The sequence below is a fragment of the Scatophagus argus genome, chromosome 12, assembly GCF_020382885.2.
Source record: "Scatophagus argus isolate fScaArg1 chromosome 12, fScaArg1.pri, whole genome shotgun sequence".
Lineage (NCBI taxonomy): Eukaryota > Metazoa > Chordata > Actinopteri > Scatophagidae > Scatophagus > Scatophagus argus.
The window spans coordinates 9,403,837-9,428,643 of NC_058504.1; the positions used below are offsets into that span (position 1 = coordinate 9,403,837).

Below are 24,807 nucleotides of genomic sequence, written 5' to 3' on the forward strand. Positions count from 1 at the left end.
CAGGACAGAAAAATAAATGTTTCACCTTATTTGTCCTATGAGGCCTGTTGTAGTGGAAGCACACGAAACTGCCTGGTCATTGAACTCATTAGGGCAACAGCTGCCTCCATCTATAACCCCTTTTTCTTTTGCACTTTGTTTTGGTCTGTGCATGAGCCTCAGGGTGGCAATGACCGAGTTAGCGGTTTGAGGAAGGGAGGGGTGGGCTGGAGCTACAGATGCTATGCTCCTCAGTCAAACATAAGGGTTGCGCAGGCAGACACATTTTACACACACTTGCTAAGTATAAACACAACACACTGGATGGGAGCAGAGGGGCCCGGGGAGAGATGCCCTCCTACAGGTTCTCTGCAAGCAAACATGCCCTAAGCATTTAGTCTCTTACTATGCTCAACACACACACACACACACGCACACACACACACGCACACACACACACACACGCTAGAACGAAGCAGAAACACACCAGATGCTCTCTAAACATGGCACAGGAATGGAAGTGAACTTAGTTTGGAGGGGCGGAGAAGTAACAGTTCACACAGAATATGAGAGAAGGGGGAAGAACAAGACGGGAGCGAGCAGGGGATAAGAGGAGCATCAGCAGATCAAAAAAAAAGGAGGGGGTGCGAACAAACCTTCGGGCTCTGCGCTCTCTTTGTGGACGGCTTGCTTCAGGGGGCAGCAGAAGATTTCGTGACACTTAGCACGAAAGGGGGACCCTTTACTCCTTATATCCGCAGAGTGGATGGAGTCCTGCCGTAACATAATGTACTCCTGGGTACCTGGGGCAGCATCATCCTGGACTGCGGTGGTGCCATAACAGAATGAACTGGGGTTAGAAGGCTCACCACACACATAAAACAAAAGAAAACAATAACAACAGCAAAACACAAGGCAGAAACACGAGCAAATAAAAAGACATTACAGCAATAGCTTTAAATAACATTACCATAGCACAGAGAGAAGGGAGGGAGAGAGAGATGGGACAGGAGAGGATAAGAAAGAAACAGAACATCAAGCTCACAAAATAACTCAAATTACAGACAACCATCAACAGTGGGGCCTCTGTTGAATTTATCCTTCGTCGCTGAAAAGGAAAAGTGATAAAAACAACACCAAAAAAAGGTAAAAGGAAACAAGAACAGTTCAATGTTCAGAATCAGTGTTATGGCAGGCTTTTAGCAGGCACAGAACCATGAGCAGCTGCACTTGAATGGGGTGATTGTAGGGCAGAGGAGTAAGAGGTTGTGGGATTGCAAGCAAAGCGTGCAGTCTGCTACAGTCTACATATACCAGTTGAGGTCAGGTATGCCACATAACCACCCCATTTACTGTATGAGTAGGCGAGCAGATGCAAAGACATGCGCCGACCCTCCAGAGCACACTGGACTGGCCAGATTTGCTTTCATGAAGTTGTGGTTGTTGTGAGAGCATTTAAAACATCAATCTGCATGTATGTCTATAGGACTAAACTGGGATCCTGTGAAAAGCCCTGTGTTTCTGTGTGAATGCCATGGATGTATTGCATCTGTCCTCTTCTGGCCACAGTAACTGGTTGGCTTCGATCATTGACCTATTTTCTCTGTGTTGATGGATTAGCTACAAGCGAATCAGCCCAAATAAATTGTATCTTCTTTTCCTAATGGATTTGAGTGCCATGCCTCTCTGCGACACATTTACTACTTAATGAAAATGACTACAGAGAAGGCTATTAATCTGTCGCCACTGTAGAACCACCATGACGCTTAATCCCCCATCCATTTATGACATGTGTGACCAACATAATTATTTTTCCAGTTTAACTAAACTCACCAGAAAAATGGCACCACGAGGAGTCTTAAAAATGTACTCGTGACTCATGACCCATGTTGTGCTTGATGAGCTGATATTCATAATGTGGTAATATTGCATTCCTGTGTGTAAGGCTCAGCCAACTTTGTTCAAAAAGCTCAAACATGAATGGATTGTACTGTACTACAGTACTGCCTCGCTGTCCACTCCCAGTAACAATACAGTGAACTGCTAAATATAAACTGAAATATGGTGTAGACAGGCTCCCACTCATCAACTTACATACACTGTATCTTACACAGTGTGCACAGCGTCATTTTAACAACATCAAGAAGCACACACACACACACACACACACACACACACGTTTCTCTCCATGTGTTTTAAACACAAACATGCATAGGACATTAAAAAAAAACAAGACTATGTGTTCAAGTGTATAAGAGGCACATTGGTCCAATTAATATTGTTTTAAAGAGTCCTCATTCAGAATATAGGCTGTGTGCATACTATAAATGTAGAGAAAAAACTGTGTGGTGAAAAGTATTAATTACAGTTTAGGAACAAAAAGATTGAAAACAGCATTTAACATGACTTCAGTTCACAAGAGAATGTAAAGGGTTGTGTACTGCATGTCATCATAATTTGGTCAATGAATCCTGACTTCGTTGGACTACTGCATACTGTTCTCCTGAGTACTGAGTAACAATCAGACCTGTGTGGGTGCAGTGTTACCAGCAGCGAACTATAAATGTCTGTTTTGTATTCATAAAGTCCACACATTCATTGTTATTGGTGCCAACTGGGAAAAAAGAACCAAAAGATTTACTGCTGATAACTGGCAGTAAGTTTACTTTCGTTCATAAAACCCTTTTACACACATAAACAATAAGTGTATTCAGTTTCAGTGAAATTCTTCACTTGAGTACGCCATGTCAAATTGGCTTTAATGGGAGTAAATCGGTGCAATGAACAAGAAAGTGCAGCATGATAAAAAGATTATATCAGAATATAAAGTCGCCGTACAGCCGAAACCCTGGGCCACATCGCTACCTGAGCAGCCACAAAACCTGTCTGAGCAGAGGGGCTGCGGAGACGCCTCATCGAGAGATCCAACATGTCGCCTATTTTGTCTGTGTGATGCTTGCACTTCTCAGCAAAAATAGACAGTGAAAATGATCTGTTGATAGTCACACTGACATCATACCAACAGCATTTTACCTTTCACCACCGTTTCAATGTCTATATCTACAGAATACGTCACGGAAATAAAAAGTATATATATAAATAGTTTTGTCTTGACAGACAAATAAACAACGTGAGACTTGAAAAAATGGACTAGACACTGTGTTTAGCTGATTATACTGACAAGGCTTTGAATGTGAGACCAGACTTTCTGAGCTCCATATGCCTTTCCAAAACACCTCTTTATTAGGGCCCATAAACTGGGCCACAAGTATTGAAGACACAGCCAAAAATGACTGCTCACTTGCCAGCAAGAGCAGGCCCTCTATCCAATCGACCAGCCGTTGGCTAACACAAGTCTCCCTGGTGTGTTTAACCACACACATGCACACACACAGTCATGTTTCCACCACTTTTGGGGACACTACACAGACTTACATTTATTTCTTGGAGGCTTAACCACCACCTCACCATAACAATAAACGTTACTTGCCTAATCCTCAACCTAACCTCAGCCTAACCTTAAAGCAAGTCTTCACACTAATATTTAATGATTTACATTGTGGGGACTTGCATTTTGTCCCCATGAGGAAGGCAGGTCCTCACAATGTGACGGTATAAATAAAGTTTTGTCCCCACAACTACAGGAATGCGCATATACATACACAGAGAGAGAGAGAGAGAGAGAGAGAGAGAGAGAGAGAGAGAGAGAGAGAGAGAGAGAGAGAGTGTAACAGCCAGCAGATAATCAGGGTTCCACATCCAGTAAAATTAATCACCACATGTCTTTTCTTCTATAGGACTTATCAGTATCTCGGTGCCTCCTTCAGGCTCCTGGATAACCTGCTCCACTAACACCCCTGCACCAACAGAAGGAACTGCAAACCCTGTGGATACTATCCAGTATTGGCAGCCCCTGGCCAAGAAAACCACAGCACTACTGAAACTTTAATGACGCTTTGGAATGACAGAGAGAAAGTCTAAGTTTCCTTCCAGGAATATGACCCCATTCTCAATTCCTGAGGCACAGAAGTGCTGCTACTGTACTCAATCCAGTAGAAACTGAGCTAAATTATAAACTAACCTGCAACTGTATAATTCTTTTACAGCACGCTGATATAGAAAACAAAACTGATGAGTACAGAAATGTAAAATATAAAAACCAGTTATTTTGACCATTTCCCTATTCACCAATCTCCTCCCCAAAAAATGAAGGGTTTGTTTCATCACAACCAGACAGGTAATAAGGTGCACTGAAACACTTCCACAAATTAGCTGGCAAGGGGTCAAACTTCAAACTGCTTACTGCAACTAACATTAAAGCACTCTGTGGTTGTTTTCTCTCCATTATCCTCGCTATCCTGTCTGCTCATGTTTATGTATTTCTAACTTAGCACACAGGTGAGGTAGAAAATGTGTGTGTGTGTTAAACAGGGAGAACAGACTCTCAAGTACTTCAACAAATGTCTAATTCCAGACAGCAGTTATTAATGAGCCCACTAACTGCTGGCTCATCCAAAGTAATAAAACTGAGTGACGGCGGGGCTAAGAGGACGAACAGAGGAGGGGTGGGCGCCATCTTTTACAGCCTGTCTAGTTCATCCTTGCCCCAGCCTTGATGAAGAGCACATACTGGAATTGAAGGATGCATGATGAATGACACGGCAGGGCCTGGGACCTCGTTCTCTCTATCAAACCAGCCACTCAGAGTGAGCTGTCACCCAGGTTCATGATAGTCAGTGATGTACAGGGACCAGGGTTGCCACACTGGACCTTCGGCAGGCTGCAATAGATGTCCTTGCCCCTTTCACAGGAATAAATCTCATACTAATGAGAAATGGGGCAGAAATAGAAGAAGAGGGGTGAGATGTATCTTGTATCAGTTAGTTGCTCATCTATTTAAGACCCCTCCTCCCACCTTATGAATGACATGCTCAGATTTTATGGCAAGAGCATGACAGATGTGTGGCAGTATTTTTCTTATTGAGTATAAGGCAAGTGATATGCAATGACCGTGCTGTGCTTACGTTCAAGCGTGGATGCGTCTATGAGACAGAGAAGCAGGCTTAATGCGACATGTAGCATCATCAGTGACACCCTGGCTCACAAATGCTGCCTTCTTCATGTTCAAATAGGGTTCAAGGACATGTCTAATCAAGTGAAGCACTGTCAAGCCCAGAGAAATGAACCACACTTTCATATATGAGGTGCAATCTGCAGAATCTACTCAAGGCATGGCTTATATCCATCAAGAAGTGGTACACATTCATCATGACTTGACAAATAGCACACTCAGTAAATTAGAATCAGAATTAAGCACAGAGACAGGTCTGTAGCCCGAGGTTTGTGTTTCAAAAATAGCCACATGGCCTCAATGTGGTTTTACGTGGAGCAGAATCTAGTACATTGTCTTCTGGGATGCCTTCGGTTCAGTGTAGCTCCATCTCAAGAAAGAATCGTTTTATTTTGGTAGTAAGTCACCTTGCAGGCGGCGGAGAAAGTGAGTTGAGTTGAACTTGAGGTTTTCTTTCAAACGCGGGAATGAGCTTGCATTTTTATACATGCTCTTTCATCCTTTTGAGCTTGTTGTTTGTCATCCTCTTGCTCTATTTCTCTCTCTCTCCTTGTCTTTTTCCATTCCTCGTTCCTCCACCCTTTCCTTATAAACAGACGCTCTATAGTGTGATGTGAACTTGAGACAAATATCGCAGCCTTTCGTAATCAACAAACCATTAGGCACTTCATAACCAGAGCAATGACCATCAAAATAAATGCAAGCACAAAGTAGAAATCAGAAGCCTGCAGGTTTCATTGTATCCATGGTGGCTTTTCACTCAAGGCTTCAGCATATTTACATTATTATCTTTCAAAAATGTTGTTTAAGTATATGACACTGAATAACAAAGTGCCAAACAAATTTCTCAAATAACGTGCTTTCAAATAACTTGCGTAGCTCCATTGTTAGCATAATAAAATTTATATCTAATTGCATTCGTATAAAGAAGGCATAATGCATACAACAGCACAGGGAAACGATTTCCACTAATGTTTGTAATTAATGAAATGCACTGCAACATGACCACATGACCAAGGCAGTTCATTTATGTCAAGTGTGTCAAGAGAACTACGAATCTGTCTCAGAGAGCAATCTGCAATTTTAATTTATTCATCTAGAAAAAAGCCCATCTTCCTCTGAGCTGCACACACAATGGAAACACCACTGCAGACTATAAAGAAACTGTAACTAACTTAAATCAAACCTATGGTCAGATCTGTAGACATATTCAGACATACAGAGCTGTCCTTGGAGTCAGGCTGTATGATGAGGAAACATTGTGAAGCACTAAGCCACAACTACCCTGACAGACTCTCACATATAGTACAGTACATCCCCCATCATCAGAGGTTTGCCACGCTGGTTTGGTGTTTGTGTGTGATGTGATGTGCTCACAGAAGAGGGGGATGGGCAGGTGGGGGATAGCAAGCGTAATGCTACTGCCTGCCAATATCGCATGTCTGCAGAGATGAATGCGATGAACAGTTGGTGGTTTATATATAAACCAGTGATGGACACAGGCAGAGCTCATGTGATAAAGTATTGATCCAGCATCAAAGAGAGCCCATTTTACTTCATTCTGATGGCTTCCTTAGCCTCAGGATTTGTAGTCTCTGCACATATCCCTGTCAGTCCCACATGATGAGTCAGAGATACAGTATACGCTGTGTGTCACCTCCTTATTATAAACATGTTTGTGTGTGGTGGTGGTAGGTGGGTAGTGGGTGAGGGGTGAGGTAGAAATGTGGGATGTCACGCTGATTAAAAAAAGGTTCACTTCTGATGACACTTAAAATACCTAGAAAAGAACATCTCTACATAAAACGTCCACTTTTCTGACAGAGTAGCTCAATTGGCTTCCAGTTTAATCTGTGTTTTCAGGAAGCAAAGCGAGAGGGCCACTCTCAGCTGTGAGAGGGGGTCAAAAACACTGCATGCACACACATAGTCCATTAAGCACACAGTTTTACAGTTTTATACTGCACTATCCAGTACAATGTCTAAAAACAATGGTCAGTTAACATCAAAAAAGGTTAAGTCCTCTCATACTCTACAAGAACAGAAGAGTGATTTCAGCAGTTTATAACCGTGTTGGCCCATGAGCTGTTACAATGAAAGACTTTGAACACTTTATCACAGACCGCATATATCCACAAATGTGTGGCTCTACATTCTGATCTTGTTCAGCATAATAATTCGTATTCTTCTTAACTTTACAACCAATCAGACTTATCTTGTGGTCCCATCAAGGGATCCCAACCATCTGGGAGTCACTGCTGAGGAGCACTGTGTCAAAATCTGAAGCCACTTCCACTTTTAGAGACATTAACGGTGGTACCGTACAGAACAGAGCGACACAGAAAGCAACAGTGTACAGAACAGAAGACTATCCAGTCCTGTAACCCTCTCATCTCATGTAAAAACAAAAAAAAAAAAAAAAGAAGCACACAATTCTTGGTTATGATTTAAAATCAAACAGAGGAAACAGCACTTAGGACCTTTCCAGGTCTTTCCAGTTACGTATAAAGAGTTTGTGAATCTAACATTCACAACATTTTACTTGTAATTATATATCTAATCTCGACAACCTCCGGAGCTGACAACTGAAGCTATCGTTCAAGTCACTAAAACTGCAGTTCATCAAATGACCACTTGAGTCCGGCTCCAAAAGCGTGCTGTGAATATTTATGTATCTCACTAATTTAAATTATATATGAGGGCACAGCTGCTTGGAGTGACAGCAAGCTGCTAACTGTCTGCTTATTTCTAAGCTCTTCAGGCACCTGTGGGTGACGTCATGATGGTTAGTCTATGATCTCCACCTGAATACTTAGCATTAATGTTTCGTTTCTCTCAGTTTCATTGTTTCACTCAAATAATGCGACTAGATTAGATACCACCTATACACAAAGTGGAGCGTGTTTATGGACAGCTATTACAGGAGAATTAAATGTTGTCTTGGCAGAAAATTGAACAAGAGCAAATGAGCGTGTACACATGCAGAAAAATACAAATGACCTAACAGAATACTGTCATGCACATAATCTCCATCCCTGTCATGGATTCAAGTGTTTTATGGGTATCATGTCAACAGACAGGGATCGTATACACTCTCCGACTGTTAAGGCGGATTAATGCTAAGGATCTACTTCATGGCAATTAACAGCTGACGAGAGTAAATGGGATTGCAGAATATATACTGCCGATGATTAGGCCTTTGAGATCGGGAAGACTGAAACCTTGTGGGAGGGGGTTCAACTGTAATAGGATCAAAGTGACACCAAGTGGCTTATAATGTATCATGTCAAATCCGCTCCAAAGTCACATATGATTCATATACGTTCTATTCATGCTGTTCCTGTACTTGCTGTCAGATGACACACAATACATTTACAAAGACGATGGACATGTCGCCCATCCAGCTCCCTCTAGTATGGCAGCAGCTAGTGGTGTGTTTCATGAAGTGCAGTTCATCTCCCGTCGAGAACTTCAATACAAAAACATCAGTCTTCTTTAATGCAGAAGTCGATTAGCACAGTTGACTGCCTCACCCACCGAAACATCACGACAGATGAAAGATGAATGAAAGAGACGCTTAAGAGCTCCGTTCACTGTTTGTGTTCAGTTAACAGTGGAAAATGAGTATCATTTTATTATGACTGCTAGTATCAAGTTGCAGTCTTGCCATTCCACCATAATCAATTATTAAAAGCAGGTTAGGTCATTTACAAAACAAAATGTAATATCCTGTGCTGTGTTACAACAAGCCAATAAGAAAGGAAGTCAAACATTTGCTTTTAAATGATATGTTCTGTTTTATTAAAGGCGAAATTAACATCGGTAGCACTTGAGTGGCTGCATAACTGGCTCCGTGCAGTATATTTGTTGCCTCATGCCGGAAAAAGGATACGCCATATATGCGCAGCTATGCAAACATAGATTATCAGCCAATGTTTAAAGAGGAAAACATACACTATGAATGACTTTTGGTGACCGATTAGACTAGAAAGATCCAGTACTGAATGATGATTATGATGTGTATGAAAGCACACCTGACCACCACTCAAATGCCAAAAGAGCGAAATGATTTACCTTCACACTTTACATAAATATCACATTGCAGTATTATATACAAACTACTTTAAAGTTTGCAAAAGTCATAAATGCGTCCTTCTTTGGCCCAGTGGTATGAGCGATCAAAAATGCCCAACACACATCACAAACAGAAAAAAAAACCAAAACAAAACAGAGAATGTCTGCCACCAGAATGCTGTCGTCTCGCAAGTTGCATTGCAAGAGGCAATCTGAGAAACCTGCTGCTAGGAAGACTCTGCTGAATCATACCTGTAGATATACATCTTTAACTGAATCACCAAGATTCTTATCAGAGACCACTCTCTTGACACCCAGCATCTAATCATGTCAAATCAATTATTTTTATCCATTGAATGCTGTTAAATGTATACTTTGTTATAGCATGGCATAATGAGTACACTTGCTTTTTAATACTGTTACCCCAACCTTCTGTTCCGTCACAACCCTCAGTGCACTTACTGATGTCTGAATGCATGGCTGACTAAGTGCACAAGCCCATCTCACTTTAATCCATCACTATAACATGATTCACGTGGGGTGGACATTTCCTGGCTCAGACTAAAATCAAACTGAAGTCAAGCACAACGGAGACAAGAAAGAGACAGCAATTCTAAACATTAACTCACTCAGTTCCATTCAAAGTTTTGAGGAGTTATGTTATTGCTGCAAGAGCCATATGATCATACAACCATTAATCCATCACAAGTTGTGACAAGCCTCTTTATTAATTACTTCACCCAAAAAAAGCCTCCTTGATCCAAGCGTATCTGCCAAGAACACAGTCCTTGGCAGAGCAGATATGGAGGGCAGCATCTTCCTCTGCCCTGTGCCAACCAGATCAGATCCCAGATGGGCATCAAAACCACACACACTTGCAGTTTAGTAATGCACATTTACCGCCTTTCATGTTCGTTAGAGGAGGAAAGCCAGCAGAGGGAGAGGGGGTGGAGAAGAAAAGAGGAGGTGGAGTGAAGGCATGTATACAGCTTTAAAGAACAGGAGTAAGAGGTGGAGCAGAAACAATAAGGGTGACCTTAAAACACCATTCATGTGAGTCACAGCACTTTGCTGCCAGTTGAATAGAAATTCCAATCAACAATAAAACCCTTGATGAACTGCATATAACAACCAGTAAAACTGCTGATAAACTCTCTGGCATTTAACACACACTGATTTTATGAAGCTTGGCAAATGGGAGGACTACCCTGAATTAAAATGTTAAGGCTAAGTTGTTTTTACTGCTCACCCAGCCCAAAAATCTAAATGTTTGGATTGCAAAAAATCTGATTTTATAAAATACTTAATTTCCTAATTTTTGTGTTGGTATATGTCATGGTAAACACTGTTCCATATGTCCTCTCAGTTTAATATCTTGAGTTTATTTATGAGGAAATCAGTAAACAGAAAGTAATCTGTTTGGTGCAGGAGAGTTTACTTTAAATGTGAGTTTTATATGAGGTTGTGTGAATGTTTTAATTACCTCTTCATTGTGTTAATTGTTTTATCTACACAAGTAAACAGTTAAACAACATTGCGTGAAAATTGCCAAAGGAGAAGGTGGGAACAAACAGGATTGGCCAGAACAAAAATAAGAACAAGAGCGAGAGGATCGAATGACAGTCCATTACATTAACATAAGTGAAAATAAAAATCACTATCAGAGAAAAGGATTACACTGGTATTATGGCTAACCCTTCTGCTATATTAACAAGTGATGAACACACTGTCAATTCCAATTGACCGAAGAGTCCCAACTAGCTTGGCCTCGATGCAGGATTACATAAAGGATTCAAAGCCAGGCATTCAGGGAGAGGAGATTTAGGAACAGCTAACGCCAACGCTATCTGAATCATCAAAAATATGGGATTAGTTTGATGGCTCAGTTTCCTGATGATGCATTTTAAGAGGGACAGAATCCACACACACACACACACACACACACACACACACATCCCTTAGTTGTTTAGCTTGAGTCAAATTGGGAAAACATTCAGGCATTTGTTACGCTTTTTAATGGGAACCACAGCAAGAGAACATGAAGAGGCCAAAGTTCTGTCTTCCAGCCTAAACTCTGAGATGAGCTGAACTGGAACTAATGAGTGTCTCTTCCAGAACAATAGTGACTGCCGGAGACACTGGTCTTTGTGAACTTGAAGTGACATGAAAGATTATCAGTTCAACAAATTTTTTGCTAACCTTCATGTGCAGTAACTTTGTAACTGAATGGTTTCCACACATTCTCTTTAAAGTCTTTCATAAATAAAGATGCTAGTCTTTCATACATCATGTATACTGTATGTTTACTAAAACACAGAGAACTGTATGATTTCAAATCATACAATAAAGAAACGCATTTTATCTGAAAGCTGTATGAATAGATTCTTGGCATACTTTGAAAAGTCTGACCCAACCAAAACTAGAATTTACGCAGTGATCTTTTAAAGATCCTCGCTGCAGGTATCCTTATATAAAGCTTGCATAAATGCACAGTTCCCTTCTTGTCTCAAAGAACAAACCAAAGCACAAATGAATCCTCATTGTCACTGCAGCTCAGTATGAACTGAAAAACATTTTCCAAGACTTACGGCCTGACACCAGACAGATCCTGTTAACTCACAGCTGTTCTCCTGCATGAACATTTTCTGCTACATCAGCCAAGTCACCCCAGCTGTTAAGCTGTCATATGCTCAACGTTCTCTCCTAAACACACACACCCTCATACTCAAATGGGAAACCAGAAGAAAGCGGGTTCACAGGGATAATGAAGAGTGGGGCCGGTGGCTGTCATCAGCGGTATTAATGCCAGAATAGTTGTCCTAATGCTATACGGTTGCCCAATGGGAGATTTAGTGCTTAGCACCATCCCAGGAGGGAGTGCACCGAGAGAGGCAGACACTGAGTGCAGGCCGCGGCCGCCACCGTGGCTCAGTACAGCTCAGCACAGAAACATCTCACTCTCTTCTGCTGGTTTGTTAGCATGATTCTAGCACGAGCCCCACACGTCTGTTTATGGTTTGTGTGAGTGAGTTAGACAAAGACACTTTTGGTCTTTAATCTTTTGCTCAGTGTTCCTATCAAACTCTCCTGACTTTTTTATGAGTTTTGTTTGCATGAATCTTTCAGTGCCCAATAGAAGATGTTCAGAGAAAAGGCAACTGTCTCATTTTGTCATCCCGTCCCAAATACTACCCGACTTCTGATGACGGTCTGCCATCACTGTGAAAACAACAACCTGTTCTGAGCTCTGTCACTTTGAAGAAATCAAATCCTAGCTATAACACATAGCACTGATGTCACAGCACGACAGCAGTGACTACAATATCTGCCTCGCTGTGAGGTCATGTTCTCCAGTCTGGTCATCTTGCTTTTCATGGTTCTCAGAACAGACTCACACAAATGTGTGTGTGTGTGTGTGCAGTGTGTCTAATATGTTTGTATAACAAATATCACTGTGCATGCTGCAATGTGTGTTGGCGGGCTTGTCCGGGGAGTCCATCTGCCCAAGAGGCCTTAGGGCATCTGGAGAATGTGTGTGCGTGTGAGTGCATGTGTGTGTGTGTCTATACAGAAGTTCACATATGCATACACATACACAGTGTCACAGTGTATACAAAGCCACAATCCAGATTTTACATTGCCCTGACCTGTAGCTTGAAATCATCATAACAATCATGCATCACATTTTAGAGGATTACATGTTACAGGAAGTGATGTCATTTGTGATATGGAGGAGAAAAAGTCTTTGAAAAAACTAACAGCAGCCTCCATTAGGCCCATGTTTGAAATGGCTTTACTGTATTCACACAGTTAGTATTGCTGTAGTAATGACTAGTAATTTATTATTATAAGTAATAATTACTTTCTGCTGCTGCTGGGTGCTCACACATCCCCACAGACATCAGACATCAGTGACTTCTGCATGCAGAGAGGTAAATCTATGATTGACTCAGTGACTTTAGCATCACAAAAATATTTAATTTGAGAAAGATATTTAGCCAGTTAACATCTCGTTACAAATAAGTTTCACTAACAGCCTGATAACCCTGATAGTTTCACTTCAAACTAAACACTTGGGTGTCTTGCTGGTCCAGTGGTTAAAATGGTAATGACAATGTCACATGGTTGATTAATAGACTAATGTCACTGGACACACTGTGAGTTTCACTGTGACTGCTGTGTGTGTGTGTTTAGCCTTCTTTTCCCTGTGAGCCCCTACGAGATGTGCACTGCACTGGTCTTATCTCAAGCGGCGCTCTCCCCATCTTAACACAAATTCACTACAGCAAATGTCCAAACACATGTGGACGCATGCCTGTACAACACCAACTTCAGGGCACGAATCTCACTTCTTTACTGATTTCTGGCGTCAGCTAATTACTGAATCCCCCCCCCCTTACAAGTCCATGTGCACACGTTCATAAACCATAATAGCTGTAGGGGTGGAAGTCAGGGACATGATCAAAAGCAATTTGACAGGAGGATGGAAAGCAGCCAGTCAGTAGATGTAACACCTTCACAAATACATAAGAAGATCTGTGAGCACAGATTGCTAAACCGCGTGCACAGTTTACAAATCCAGGTTCAGAGTACAGATTTACATGAGTACGTTGTTTTCCTCAGCTGACCCCAGGGGTGTTCTGTGGCTAACAGCTCTACATGTTAATTGATTAATTGCCTTCGTGGAATGCATGCAGAAGAGCAGGCGAACGAATCAGAAGTCCTCTCGAAGCACAGAGTGAAGCACCTGATGAATTCTGCAGCCGTACAAGTACATTTGTCAGGATATGCCTTAAAAATTACATCTGCTGCTTGCATGTAGGCATGACTGTAAATCAACTCCAAACATAACTAAATAAAGGAGAACTCAAAATATAAAATGCAATGTTCCTGTAATTCATCAAATACAGTGTGTTGCAAGCAGAATGTTTAACTTAAAACCTTAAAAGCAAACAAGCATTTGGACTGAAGGGAAGCATGATAAATAAAGTATGGCTACAGAGAGCTGCAATCCTGAGCTGCTGAGTGCAGTTCTGGTTCTGACTCTGTACCAGGATGCTCGTGTGTGTGAGTGCGGCTAGAGGGATAGGGTGGGTATTAGTTGATGCTTCTAGCATTTTATGACTACACAGAACCCATTACACAGCTGAGGAGTACAGCAGACAGGAAGAGAGAGAGAGAGAGAGAGAGGGAGGGAGAGAGAGAGAGAGAGAGAGAGAGAGAGAGAGCAGGATTTAGCTCTACACCAAGACATGAATTATGTACTTGGTCCATCCAGACACGTAGCTGTGTATCTTTTTATAAATCCTTACACAGGCAAAGCAAGTTTAGCTAACATTTCCTTCCGCCACTCATTGTGACACAACACGATAGCAAGAGCAAGAGAGAGAGCGAGACAAGGGGAGGGGATGTATCTCAGGAGAAGCTTCTGGCACCACCCATGATAAAAACTGACATGCAAGAGAGATGAAGCAAAGCGAGTTCATTCCGTCCATCTTACATGGGCACTGCACTTGAAGGATTTAAAAACGATACAAGGAGTACAGTTAGCGCTCCTTCTCACTTTGATCCCCAGTGAGGGTTTTATAAGCATCATGCTCGGTCATAAGCATAAATAGGGCAGGGGGCACCATCTGTGTGAATTTGGGCTGGATGAGGGGGGGGTCATCATGTTAAGGCCAGCAGATGGTGACCAATCGAAAACACCAGTGCTATAAGTGGCCACTCATTTTATTTTAAGGACAATTCACACATAAGAGCTTCAGTAAGGACCAGGAGGATTCTGTGTGCCCACATCTATAAGTCCAGATGTCTTTGTACTGGCATGCAAGTAAATGTATGTGAGATAAAAGAAAACAGTGTGCATGTGTGTGTCCAACTCTGAGTCGAGCTTCGGGCTAGGTTTATTATCTGGTGTTTACAGGGAGCCTGATCAGAGGGATTTCAATTACGCAGGAACTGCTTAAGACAGCTGCTTTACTTACTGTTATCAAGCCACCCTCGCTAGCAGTACGCTGACACCCAACAACACACACAAGTGGTAAATGGAAATCTACACCCTTCCCAGTATTTACAGGCAGTTGTTATAGCAACAGGTGACAATGCAGGGAGTCAGGAAGGTATCTGTTGCAACAGTCGAGTCAAATAGGGTCAGAAAATAACGTTATTTACTTTTCGGTCTGTATCAGTCAAAAGAACACTTTAGGCACCTTTTTGTAGCTGTTCAAATTTAAGGCACTAATAATAGTCTTGATGAGAAAGCCTGATTTGTAATCATGTAAGAGGTTAACAGGAGTCTTGCCATAGATACATAAGGTGCAGGCTTTGTTTCCTAGTTCAGCATCAGATCATTATATTCATTCATGTTCCCTTAGCGATACAGAGCAACGTCAAAAATACTTAAAGAATACTTAAAGAACTGGATTTGCTCCTAGGTATCTTTGTCTCGCTTTGTCACATTACTGAAACAGAAGCTCGAGCTGATCAGTCGTGGTTCTTGCTGCCTCCACACAGAACCGCCATATCAGCCCTGATGTATAATTAAGTTTTTGAGAAGGCACACGTAACCTACTGCTCTGCACAGCTATAAAATCTACTGTCTGTGTCTTTACAAGTAAACTTACAACTATAAAGCCACCTTAAGTAGGTAAAATATGTATAAGTGAAAGAATTGTGGTGTGTAACCATTCTTTGGCAGCATTGTCTCAGTTCTTTGCCTCATTAACTGGCTAGAGTCTAGGTACTTAAACGGCTCCGTTTTAAAACTGAATTATTTAGTCTAAAAACAAAGTGAAGCATTTATAACAAGGCACAGCAAACCTAAAGTACATTAGTGGGATTCCAGGCTGTAACATTAACTATCTTTTAACACAACACAAACTTAATCATCTTGACCAACTCGAATGAGACGAGAGCTGCTGACGTATACTGACACCGCATGAGAACAAAGGACAGTTATAAGGAAGCGACAGTGTGAGATGAAGGAAAGGGCCAGTTGGTGACGATCCATGTGTGTGTGAAAATGGTTCTGTAACTGAAAACCACTTGTTACCCTGCCACACTATTCCAGAACAGTCTACAGCGCGAGGCCGGGCGAGCAGCTGCTGAAACACACCAAAGTGCTCTCTCTCTCTCTCTCAAACTTAGCGCCACTTTCATTTATTTATATGACTGATATCACTCATTTATTCACGCACTGATTGATAATGATGATGAATGAACAGCCAGCAGCCAGCGCTTGCATTCTCTTCCACCTGCACAGAGAGATTATTGCCGCCCCCCCTTAATGGTCTCACAGCTGTTTGGTTGCGTGTGTGTGTGTGTGTGTATTTGAACAGCCAACACTGATGAGCAGGAGCCAGGGCCACAAAACATTAAACTGCTTCACCGTGCTGCAGATAATTACCATGACAACATCCATGGCTTGAAAGGAGAAACAAGACTCAATGGCTGAAGTAGAAACGCTGCAGTGCCACAGAAATCTATCAAATGAGGCAGCTTTTCCCGTGGGATGTGCTATTAGTGTGGTCAATACCTGTTTAATGAGGATTAATTGTAACGATCAACAATTAATTGCTACATCATAGTCATCTGCCCCGATGCCTACGTTGTTGTGTAAATTGTGAGTGGGCTTCACCTGCCGATCTGTGTCAGAGCTGATTATCTTCAAGATGCATTCGAAACAAGCAAGTGAATCGGTATGCAAGTCAGGTTTTATATGCTGTCAACATGAGAAAAGCGCGTGTGCTCTAGTGTATACGGCAAACTTGAATTTTGCAATGTTGTTCTGGGGGAAAAACAAACTGTAGACTACATTTCAGCAAACACTCCTGACATAAAAGACAATTTTGTCTACTGCTTCTCTGCAGTAGACAAACCACACTATGGTATGTTAAATATTTGATGTCCATGCAGCGTATGTGCAGCAAAGGGCTATTTGCAGCAAGCATGGCTGACTTTGACTCAATCACTAAAAAAGTGCTTTTGTGCTGGATGTTATTTGCAGTAGATTACAGCAAAATGTATCAGTGCTTTAAAATGTCAAACTGAATTGCCCATTATGGGATAAATAAAATTTTCTTTCCTGTTAATAAGCATGCAATTTATTATAAACCGATGATACTGATCTTGTGACTTTGAGAAGCCCTGGAGATAATGAGCATGCTTTTCTGTTTCTTAGGTCAGTTTGTAACAGCTGTGCCCTTTTGTTTTAACACAAAACTAAGCAGCACATTCTGGAAAGAAATGCCACAGCGCTGCACTAGATCCGAGAAAATGGCACAGAGAGAGAGAGAGATTCTTGGTTCAGCATCCATTTCCTCATGTTATCGTGGTTGTATTGCTAGAGGGCCAGATGTCCTATTCAACAGCGATGAAGAGATACTGAGAATGAACCCAGTTTCCTTGGTGCCTCATGATATTACAGCATGAAAACACATAAAGGGTGCAGCATTTCGTCTTCGTTTTGATTCACAGCCAGACATTGACCTCTGTGACATTTTATGCAGAACAGTAAAAGTCAATATCACCTCTAAGGATACCTCTTTTTTGGAAAGGCTTCACGGCCTAATAAAATGGTATTGTACAATTACGTATTTTCATTATTATTGTGCTGATTACATGTGACCACAGCTGGAAAGGCTCATTTTGTGTACAAAATCAATGTCATACAACCAAGAGGTTTTCGATATTAGCACAATTTTTGATTCTGTGGATAAACAATATGTCTTATCTGCACTTTGAAAAAAAAAAAATGTAAAACTGTACACATCATGCTCACAGACTTACACCTGGCGCTTTCTCCACAGTCTATCAGGTTTAAATCTAATGCAGACTGGATTAGTCTTTTGCCCTTCATATGACCTAAGCACAAACACTCCATTATGGCTCGAGGCCATAAAACCCAGAGGGACTGTAGTTCAGTGCATAAAGCACCTCTGGTCCAGTGCAATTCCCTTAACTGAACTTTTCCAGCATAACTCTGATAACCAGGGTACGTCAAAAAGCCATTAGGGTCAAGTAGCCATTCTACACAGTGAGCCTCTCATTCTGTCTAATTTGCAATGTCAATCACAAGGCTTTCCCTACAAAAAAAACCTGGACGTGAAACAAAGGAGAATGGAGGTAATGAGGATGATATAAAATGTGCCACACAACAGAGTAAACTGAACAATAAGGTTTAATAACATAGGCTAGGAAAAACAATCAACAAAGGGAGCAGCAGTGGTTTTCAGTGACCTTTGCCGCTGCTGGCTTGCAGTTTCACTATCCACAGGGGACTGTGGGTAAAGCAGCGAGAGATGATGGGTGGTGTCTTTCAGGATGGCGCCATTCTGAGAAGGAAGACAGACAGATGTGGACAGAGACACCAACAAAGATGGAAGACATGTGAAAGTGAGACAGGCCGAGAGCGCTGCCTTTGTGTGATGCAGTTCCACCTCTCTGGACAAAATCAAACTCCACCGGTCTGGATCTAATGGCCAGGGTCAGGATAAGGGTTTAGGCTATGGTTACGGTGACGGGTGTTTCTGAATCTAGAGGTGAAGCCAGACTGTGATTTAGTTTTGTTCTTGCACTGCTATATCCCATTCTCCATTAGAGGCTTAAATAGAGAAAAGACTGATATGTTCTCCAGCCCTTAACTGAATCCATACCCAGTATGTATTTTTCAGTGTCTACTGCAGAGGTGAGAGGGATTTGTGCAGCTCTGAACAACAACGACTGGATTCACTACAGTCAACAAGGACAAAGAATCAAAGTGTCAAATACCCTTTTTGAAACTCTTAAAATTCCTTTTCTCCCTGCCTACATGCTAAATGTTTTAAAATTGTCAAATAAAGATGATGGGTGGTGTCTTTCAGGATGGCGCCATTCTGAGAAGGAAGACAGATAGATGTGGACAGAGACACCAACAAAGGTAGAAGACGTGTGAAAGTGAGACAGGCCGAGAGCGCTGTCTGAAGGGGAATTTTGCTGTCATTTGGGTAATGCAAAGTAAACTAATATATATATATATATATATATATATTGCTCTATTTCCCACACTCCTTTCTTATAATTAGTCCCTCTTAAAAGAGAGCTAAATCTAAATATAGCACAGTCAGGCTATGTAACCCAAAGGATCTCATTCCTTTTCTGACGAGTCATAGAACCTGCTTGTTTATCCCTCCACCTGTCACACCCAGCACCACAGGGGGTCACGCTGAAAAAAGCACCACGACCACCACAAGATAAGGCAAATGCTACAGGAGCAATAAACACCACATCACTCCATCCATCATCATACTCGTCATCCTCAGCATGCCTCCCAGCCTACTCAGTGCCCTGCCCCTTGACCTGTGCCATAAACAGGTGTAATGACACTCTGTAGGAGCCACACTGTGAACATGGCACTCCAAGGCTGAGAGCACGATGACAACTTAGCGAGGAATCAATGCCTTAAATAAATCTGGTTCTGCAGTGCAACAACTGACAACAACCTTGGATTTGACAGCAAAAATGGATTGTGGGCTTTGACTGGTAGCACAAAGAGAACTGACTTTTACAGGAGGCCAGAGGGACTATGTGAGCTGATGAGATTTCTACAATTAGGTCTCTGAAGAAGAAAAGACATTCTGTGTGATGTGGTGTTGACACTCAAAGATGGAAAATCACAGTGTCATGAAGTCAAAAATATAAATTTCTTTATTTAAGTTTCTATGTCTTCTCCTTATTCCTTTGGCATTTCCTGCTGATAATGCCTGGCCAATCTATCTTTTCTGGTTTTAAAAATCTGTCCCAACTGAATTTTGAAAGAAGTAGCTCCAGTGTGCAACGTCGAGTGTCTGCTTACACATATGCACGCACATCGCTTAGTGCTATGCCCTCTGGGCTCCTAAAATCATTTTAAAATAAAACAAAATGTGTTTCTGGCAATACAACCATGTGTACAAACATTCTGTAAGCCTGTCATTAAGACAACAATCACAACCAATGACTTTGTGTAATGCAGTTCCACCTCTCTGGACAAAATCAAACTCCACCGGTCTGGATCTAATGGCCAGGGTCAGGATAAGGGTTTAGGCTATGGTTACGGTGACGGGGTGTTTCTGAATCTAGAGGTGAAGCCAGACTATGATTTAGTTTTCTTCTTGCACTGCTATATCCCATTCTCCATTAGAGGCTTAAATAGAGAAAAGACTGATATGTTCTCCAGCCCTTAACTGAATCCATACCCAGTATGTATTTTTCAGTGTCTACTGCAGAGATGAGAGGGATTTGTGCAGCTCTGAACAACAACGACTGGATTCACCACAGTCAACAAGGACAAAGAATCAAAGTGTCAAATACCCTTTTTGAAACTCTTAAAATTCCTTTTCTCCCTGCCTACATGCTAAATGTTTTAAAATTGTCAAATAAAGATCAACAGACACACAAAACATTTCAATATATTTGAGAGGGATTTCTTCTTTTTCTGTAATATTCAAATGTGACTTTCCAGAAATAGCTTATTGTCAGCACCATCCAGTTTAGCTCTCAGTCATGAATAATTCAGTGAAAAAACACAGGTGAGAATGAGCTCATCCACATACTCCTACATTGCTGCATCCATCAGGAGAAACAAAGATGGTAAAAACCACACCATACATAGTCATATACATCCACAACCTCATCCATACTCTTCATGTGTCTACATAACATACGCTGGGCTGCTCCATACCGATCCCCCATTCACAGACACGCATGCTGTGTGTTTCCATACTTAGCATAAACATAGGCTAGCCTATAGCCTACATTGTGACCTAGATTGGAGAAAGGGGGGCAGTGAGGAGACTTAAACACTTTTCTCTGGCTGCTGTCTCAGTGGAAGTGTAAGGCCCTCCTTTTCCGACACACTTAGCCACTTAATGGGGCCTAGTCGTTGCATTTTGTGTGTTGTGAGAGAGAGAGAGAGAGAGACATGTTAATCCTACCTCCCCTGCCACGGGCACTACGACCACCACCTCACCAGCGACTCTGCCACTCAGGCTTATTAAAGTCAATTAACCAACATGTGAGCCTGCTCATTTCAATTCAGTCCTTCATTAGACAGGCTGCAGGCTGAGCAGTGCAGGTATGGAGGAGGTAGGTAGTGAGCACGAGAGCTGCCATACTTTTCAAAGGTACAGTCTTGTATAACTTTGCAAGGTTGAACTGACCAGTTTGAGCTTACGTGTACTGAGTAACTGGGCTCATCTGATCTGGTCTAATCTGGGCCGGGTTGTTCTGGGTCTGTCTGTTGACTGTCCCCTGCTCAGCTCTGCCACTCTTTACCCAGAGGGCCTGTTATTTTGGGAGCTCAGCTGAGAGGAGATGACAACATCATGGACTGCTTAAGCTGCTTACATTTCCTCAAGCGTTCCCAGTGCACCCTGGGATCTACACCCTTGTTTTGCTGCTGCCTCTGTTGTTCCACATGCACTGATTGCATGTTAACAGGCCCCGTGTTGCATGTGCATGTAAAACCTTTCTGGTTTGAACAACAGTCATGTGGAGCTATGTCAGAGGGAGTGTGTCTGATGAATGCGTGCAGATCAGGCAGAGTGCAAAACATCAGGACAAGTTAGTGACGCTTGAAGATAAAAGAATCCCAAAGGACTAAAGAGAGGGGTGGGGTAGGGTAACACAGAAGTGGGGTGATGGAGGGGTGGGTGTGTGCATGTGTTTGGGAAATAGTGTTAAATGAGAGAGTTTCTCCTCATGCTTTACTTTGATGTTCAACATTTACTACACTTTCAATTTTACTGCAGTCCTCTGCAGTTATGACTGCTCACCTCACACTCATACAACAAGTCCTATTGCAAACAGCACAGACAGGCCACTGTAAAACTTCTGGCCCAAACTATTACAGGCTCGTTGGCCAGCAGAGCGACATAAAAACTGACAACATGAAATCTAAGTGTCGCTGGCGGTGGAAGAGGAGGAGTTGAGCGGCATGTTATTATGAGTCTGTTGTTAAGAGAGTAAGCTGAAGTGGAAGTGATAAATGGGAAAGTGGACAGGCAGAAAGATTTAAACCCTTTCTAGAAGGAGAGAACTGATGTGCTGCTAGAAGTAGTGTCAAGTGATGAAAAGGATGTAAGTGGTGTGAGGAGAAAGGAGATGTGATGGCACAAAGTCTCAAGGAAGATTCAGAGGGTTAAAGAAGTGGGGTTGTTCCTGACGCATTTAAGTAAAAACATTTCCTCCTGTGTCAGTAGACAATCACTGGACTACACTTGAATGAGGCGTTAACCCAAAACTGTGGCTATTTAATTGCCAAAACTGTAACTCTTGCTATTGTCCTGCACAGTTCCCAACAGCTATGTATGCAGCAACTCAAAAGTTGTCCGTTTTCTTTTTTTTTTTTTGAACGTGCCTTCCTGCTCAGGGGTTAAACTTGAGGGGAGAGAGACAGTGAGATCAGTCACAGGTTATCTGTGCAGGCATTCATCAGCGTTCAGACTGCTGTCGGCTCAGACAGCATCACACAGCACCACACAGCACAGCACGCTTCAAAGTTGGAGAGTCAGAGAGAAGCAGGAGGAGAGCAAGAGACAGAGAGAAACCCTCCAAACCTTGCAAGACTACATGCATGGGCCTCTGCCACGCATACTCTGTACAGACATTAGCTGTTACACAACTCACAATGGAGGATATATTATATTATATATTCTCCATTTCATCTAATGGAAAAACATACAGCCTGGTTTTAGCTTTATCTCTTCATACACTGTATACAGTCGCTTTGAGTGTCCAGGAAACCTTCTCCTCAAATAGGTAGAATATCCTTACAACTGACAAAATATTAGAATATGGAATCTCAGAAATCACAGACATAATGACTATTTCAAATCCCGCTGTCCTGTGTTGATGGGAGTTTCCTTTCACTTACAGTAATGTAATCTGGAAGGTGATGCTGTGTCTTTAATGAGAATGAGCGTGTGTAGGTTATTCTGCGTGTTACCACATGCTTCGACTTCATTCATGCTTGAATATTCACGCTACAACACATAAATGCAGCTGCATGCAAATGTTCATTTACATACTCAACCACATATGCATACATTACACACACACGCAAAGAGTTTTTACATACTCTGGTCATGGACTCAATCAGATATGCACACACTCCACATTGTTTCCAGTAATGTCTTCAGGATAAGCGCTCCCTCTCCCTCCATGTCGTGTATTAGATGACATGCAGGAGCATGGGGGCCCCTCAACAGCCTAACACTACCCAGACACAGCAGATGGGAAAGCCATTAAAATAATACTAGCTCACACAACCCCTGCCTCTGGGGGTTTGCTTTTACGCCGACTGAGGTAAAGGTTCAAAATACTGATCCTTCAAAATAAAAGCTAGAACCTCAGTTTCCACTGCTGTAACTCAACACATGTGGACAGAAGACATAAGCTATTTCTTTCATCCTTCAAAACTCTCTTCCACTCTTTGTCTTTTTTAACATCTCAATTTATGGGAAACAACAATGACAAGCACTCAAGTTGTAAAAACTGATAAAAATGACTAAGAATATGCAGAGCATATCTTGCATAGCATATCTTGATGACTGGAATCGGTGCGGATGTGAAACATCAAAGTGTTCCTTCACACAAACCTTGATAGATTTGTGCATCAAACACTGACTCCTGGTAGACTTAACAGTTCAGCTGAGTCCATAACAGCTGCAACTGAAGCATGGCTTTATGTGGTTTGGTCCATCACAAAGACCGGCACCTGTGATTTGAATTCAGAAAAGTGTTCGTAAAAACTTCTCATTCCTGCAACACAATTCGTTCTTCCATTGTCCATCTGTGCACACAGTATGGGCAAATACATGGCCTTAGTTTTCCATTTTCTGGAAAACTACAAGGTTTTGCAGCATATTGAGCATACAGATGGATGGCTAAGAAGTGGATTCTGGTGCAGGAGTGTTATGTGAGTTTTTATGAACATTTTTATTATGTTTTAATTTTCCCACAGCGATAACTTGCTGCCATGGGACTGCACTGCAAGCTTATAGAGCATAAAATGAAAGAATTTGAGTGAAGTGTATGAAGCGGGTATATTTTTTCTGATTTCTAATTCTATAATTCTAATGAATAAGACTCCAGTGTGCTATGACATACCTCAACTTCTCTTTAAATCTCAGAGTCAAGCACCCACACAACTGCCTGTTAACAAGCCAAAACTGGCACGATTCAGCGACAGTACGACAGCCTCAGAAATGCTTGTTAGAAAATTTGCTGCCAACGGGTCATTTTTCTTCCGTTTTCCTGCTTTCATCTCCCCTTCAATCGGTAGGCAGGGTGCTGTGACACAACTACTCATTAGTAAGCAGCAGTGGGCAGGCAGAGATCGTTTTGCAAAGACAAACAACTTAATTAGTGGTAGCACAGCTTTAATAAGTTCAGCTCAAAATAGTTTGAAAAAGCTGGTGAGAAAAATAACATCACCAGCACTGTAATTACATCTGAGCTGGATTTGGATTTCACATTTAAAGGGGAGGGTACAATGATGGTGGCTGAGGTTTACTATATTGCTGGTACTCTTGTGGGTGTGGTGTCACCAAGCCAACAAGTCATGCAACACTTTGAACTGTAATAACATGATGGTTTGCAGTGATTTGCTTTTACATTATAAATCTGATTTTAAATCTGAGATTAGGAAGATATCTGCACCTGCA

At 41.9% G+C, this 24,807-nt stretch overlaps 1 protein-coding gene across 4 annotated transcripts in view; it reads right to left on the reverse strand.

Moving 5' to 3' along the window:
• Positions 1-24,807, reverse strand: part of fgf13a (fibroblast growth factor 13a) — an 89,568-nt gene that overhangs the window by 46,463 nt on the left and 18,298 nt on the right. For 3 of the 4 annotated variants that reach the window (XM_046406891.1, XM_046406892.1, XM_046406890.1), the window contains exon 3: positions 636-803. The exons of the other annotated variant lie outside the window; for it this stretch is intronic. In XM_046406891.1, the coding sequence (XP_046262847.1) occupies positions 636-803 (168 nt within the window). The remainder of the gene's footprint in view (positions 1-635; positions 804-24,807) is intronic. 4 annotated transcript variants of the gene reach the window in all.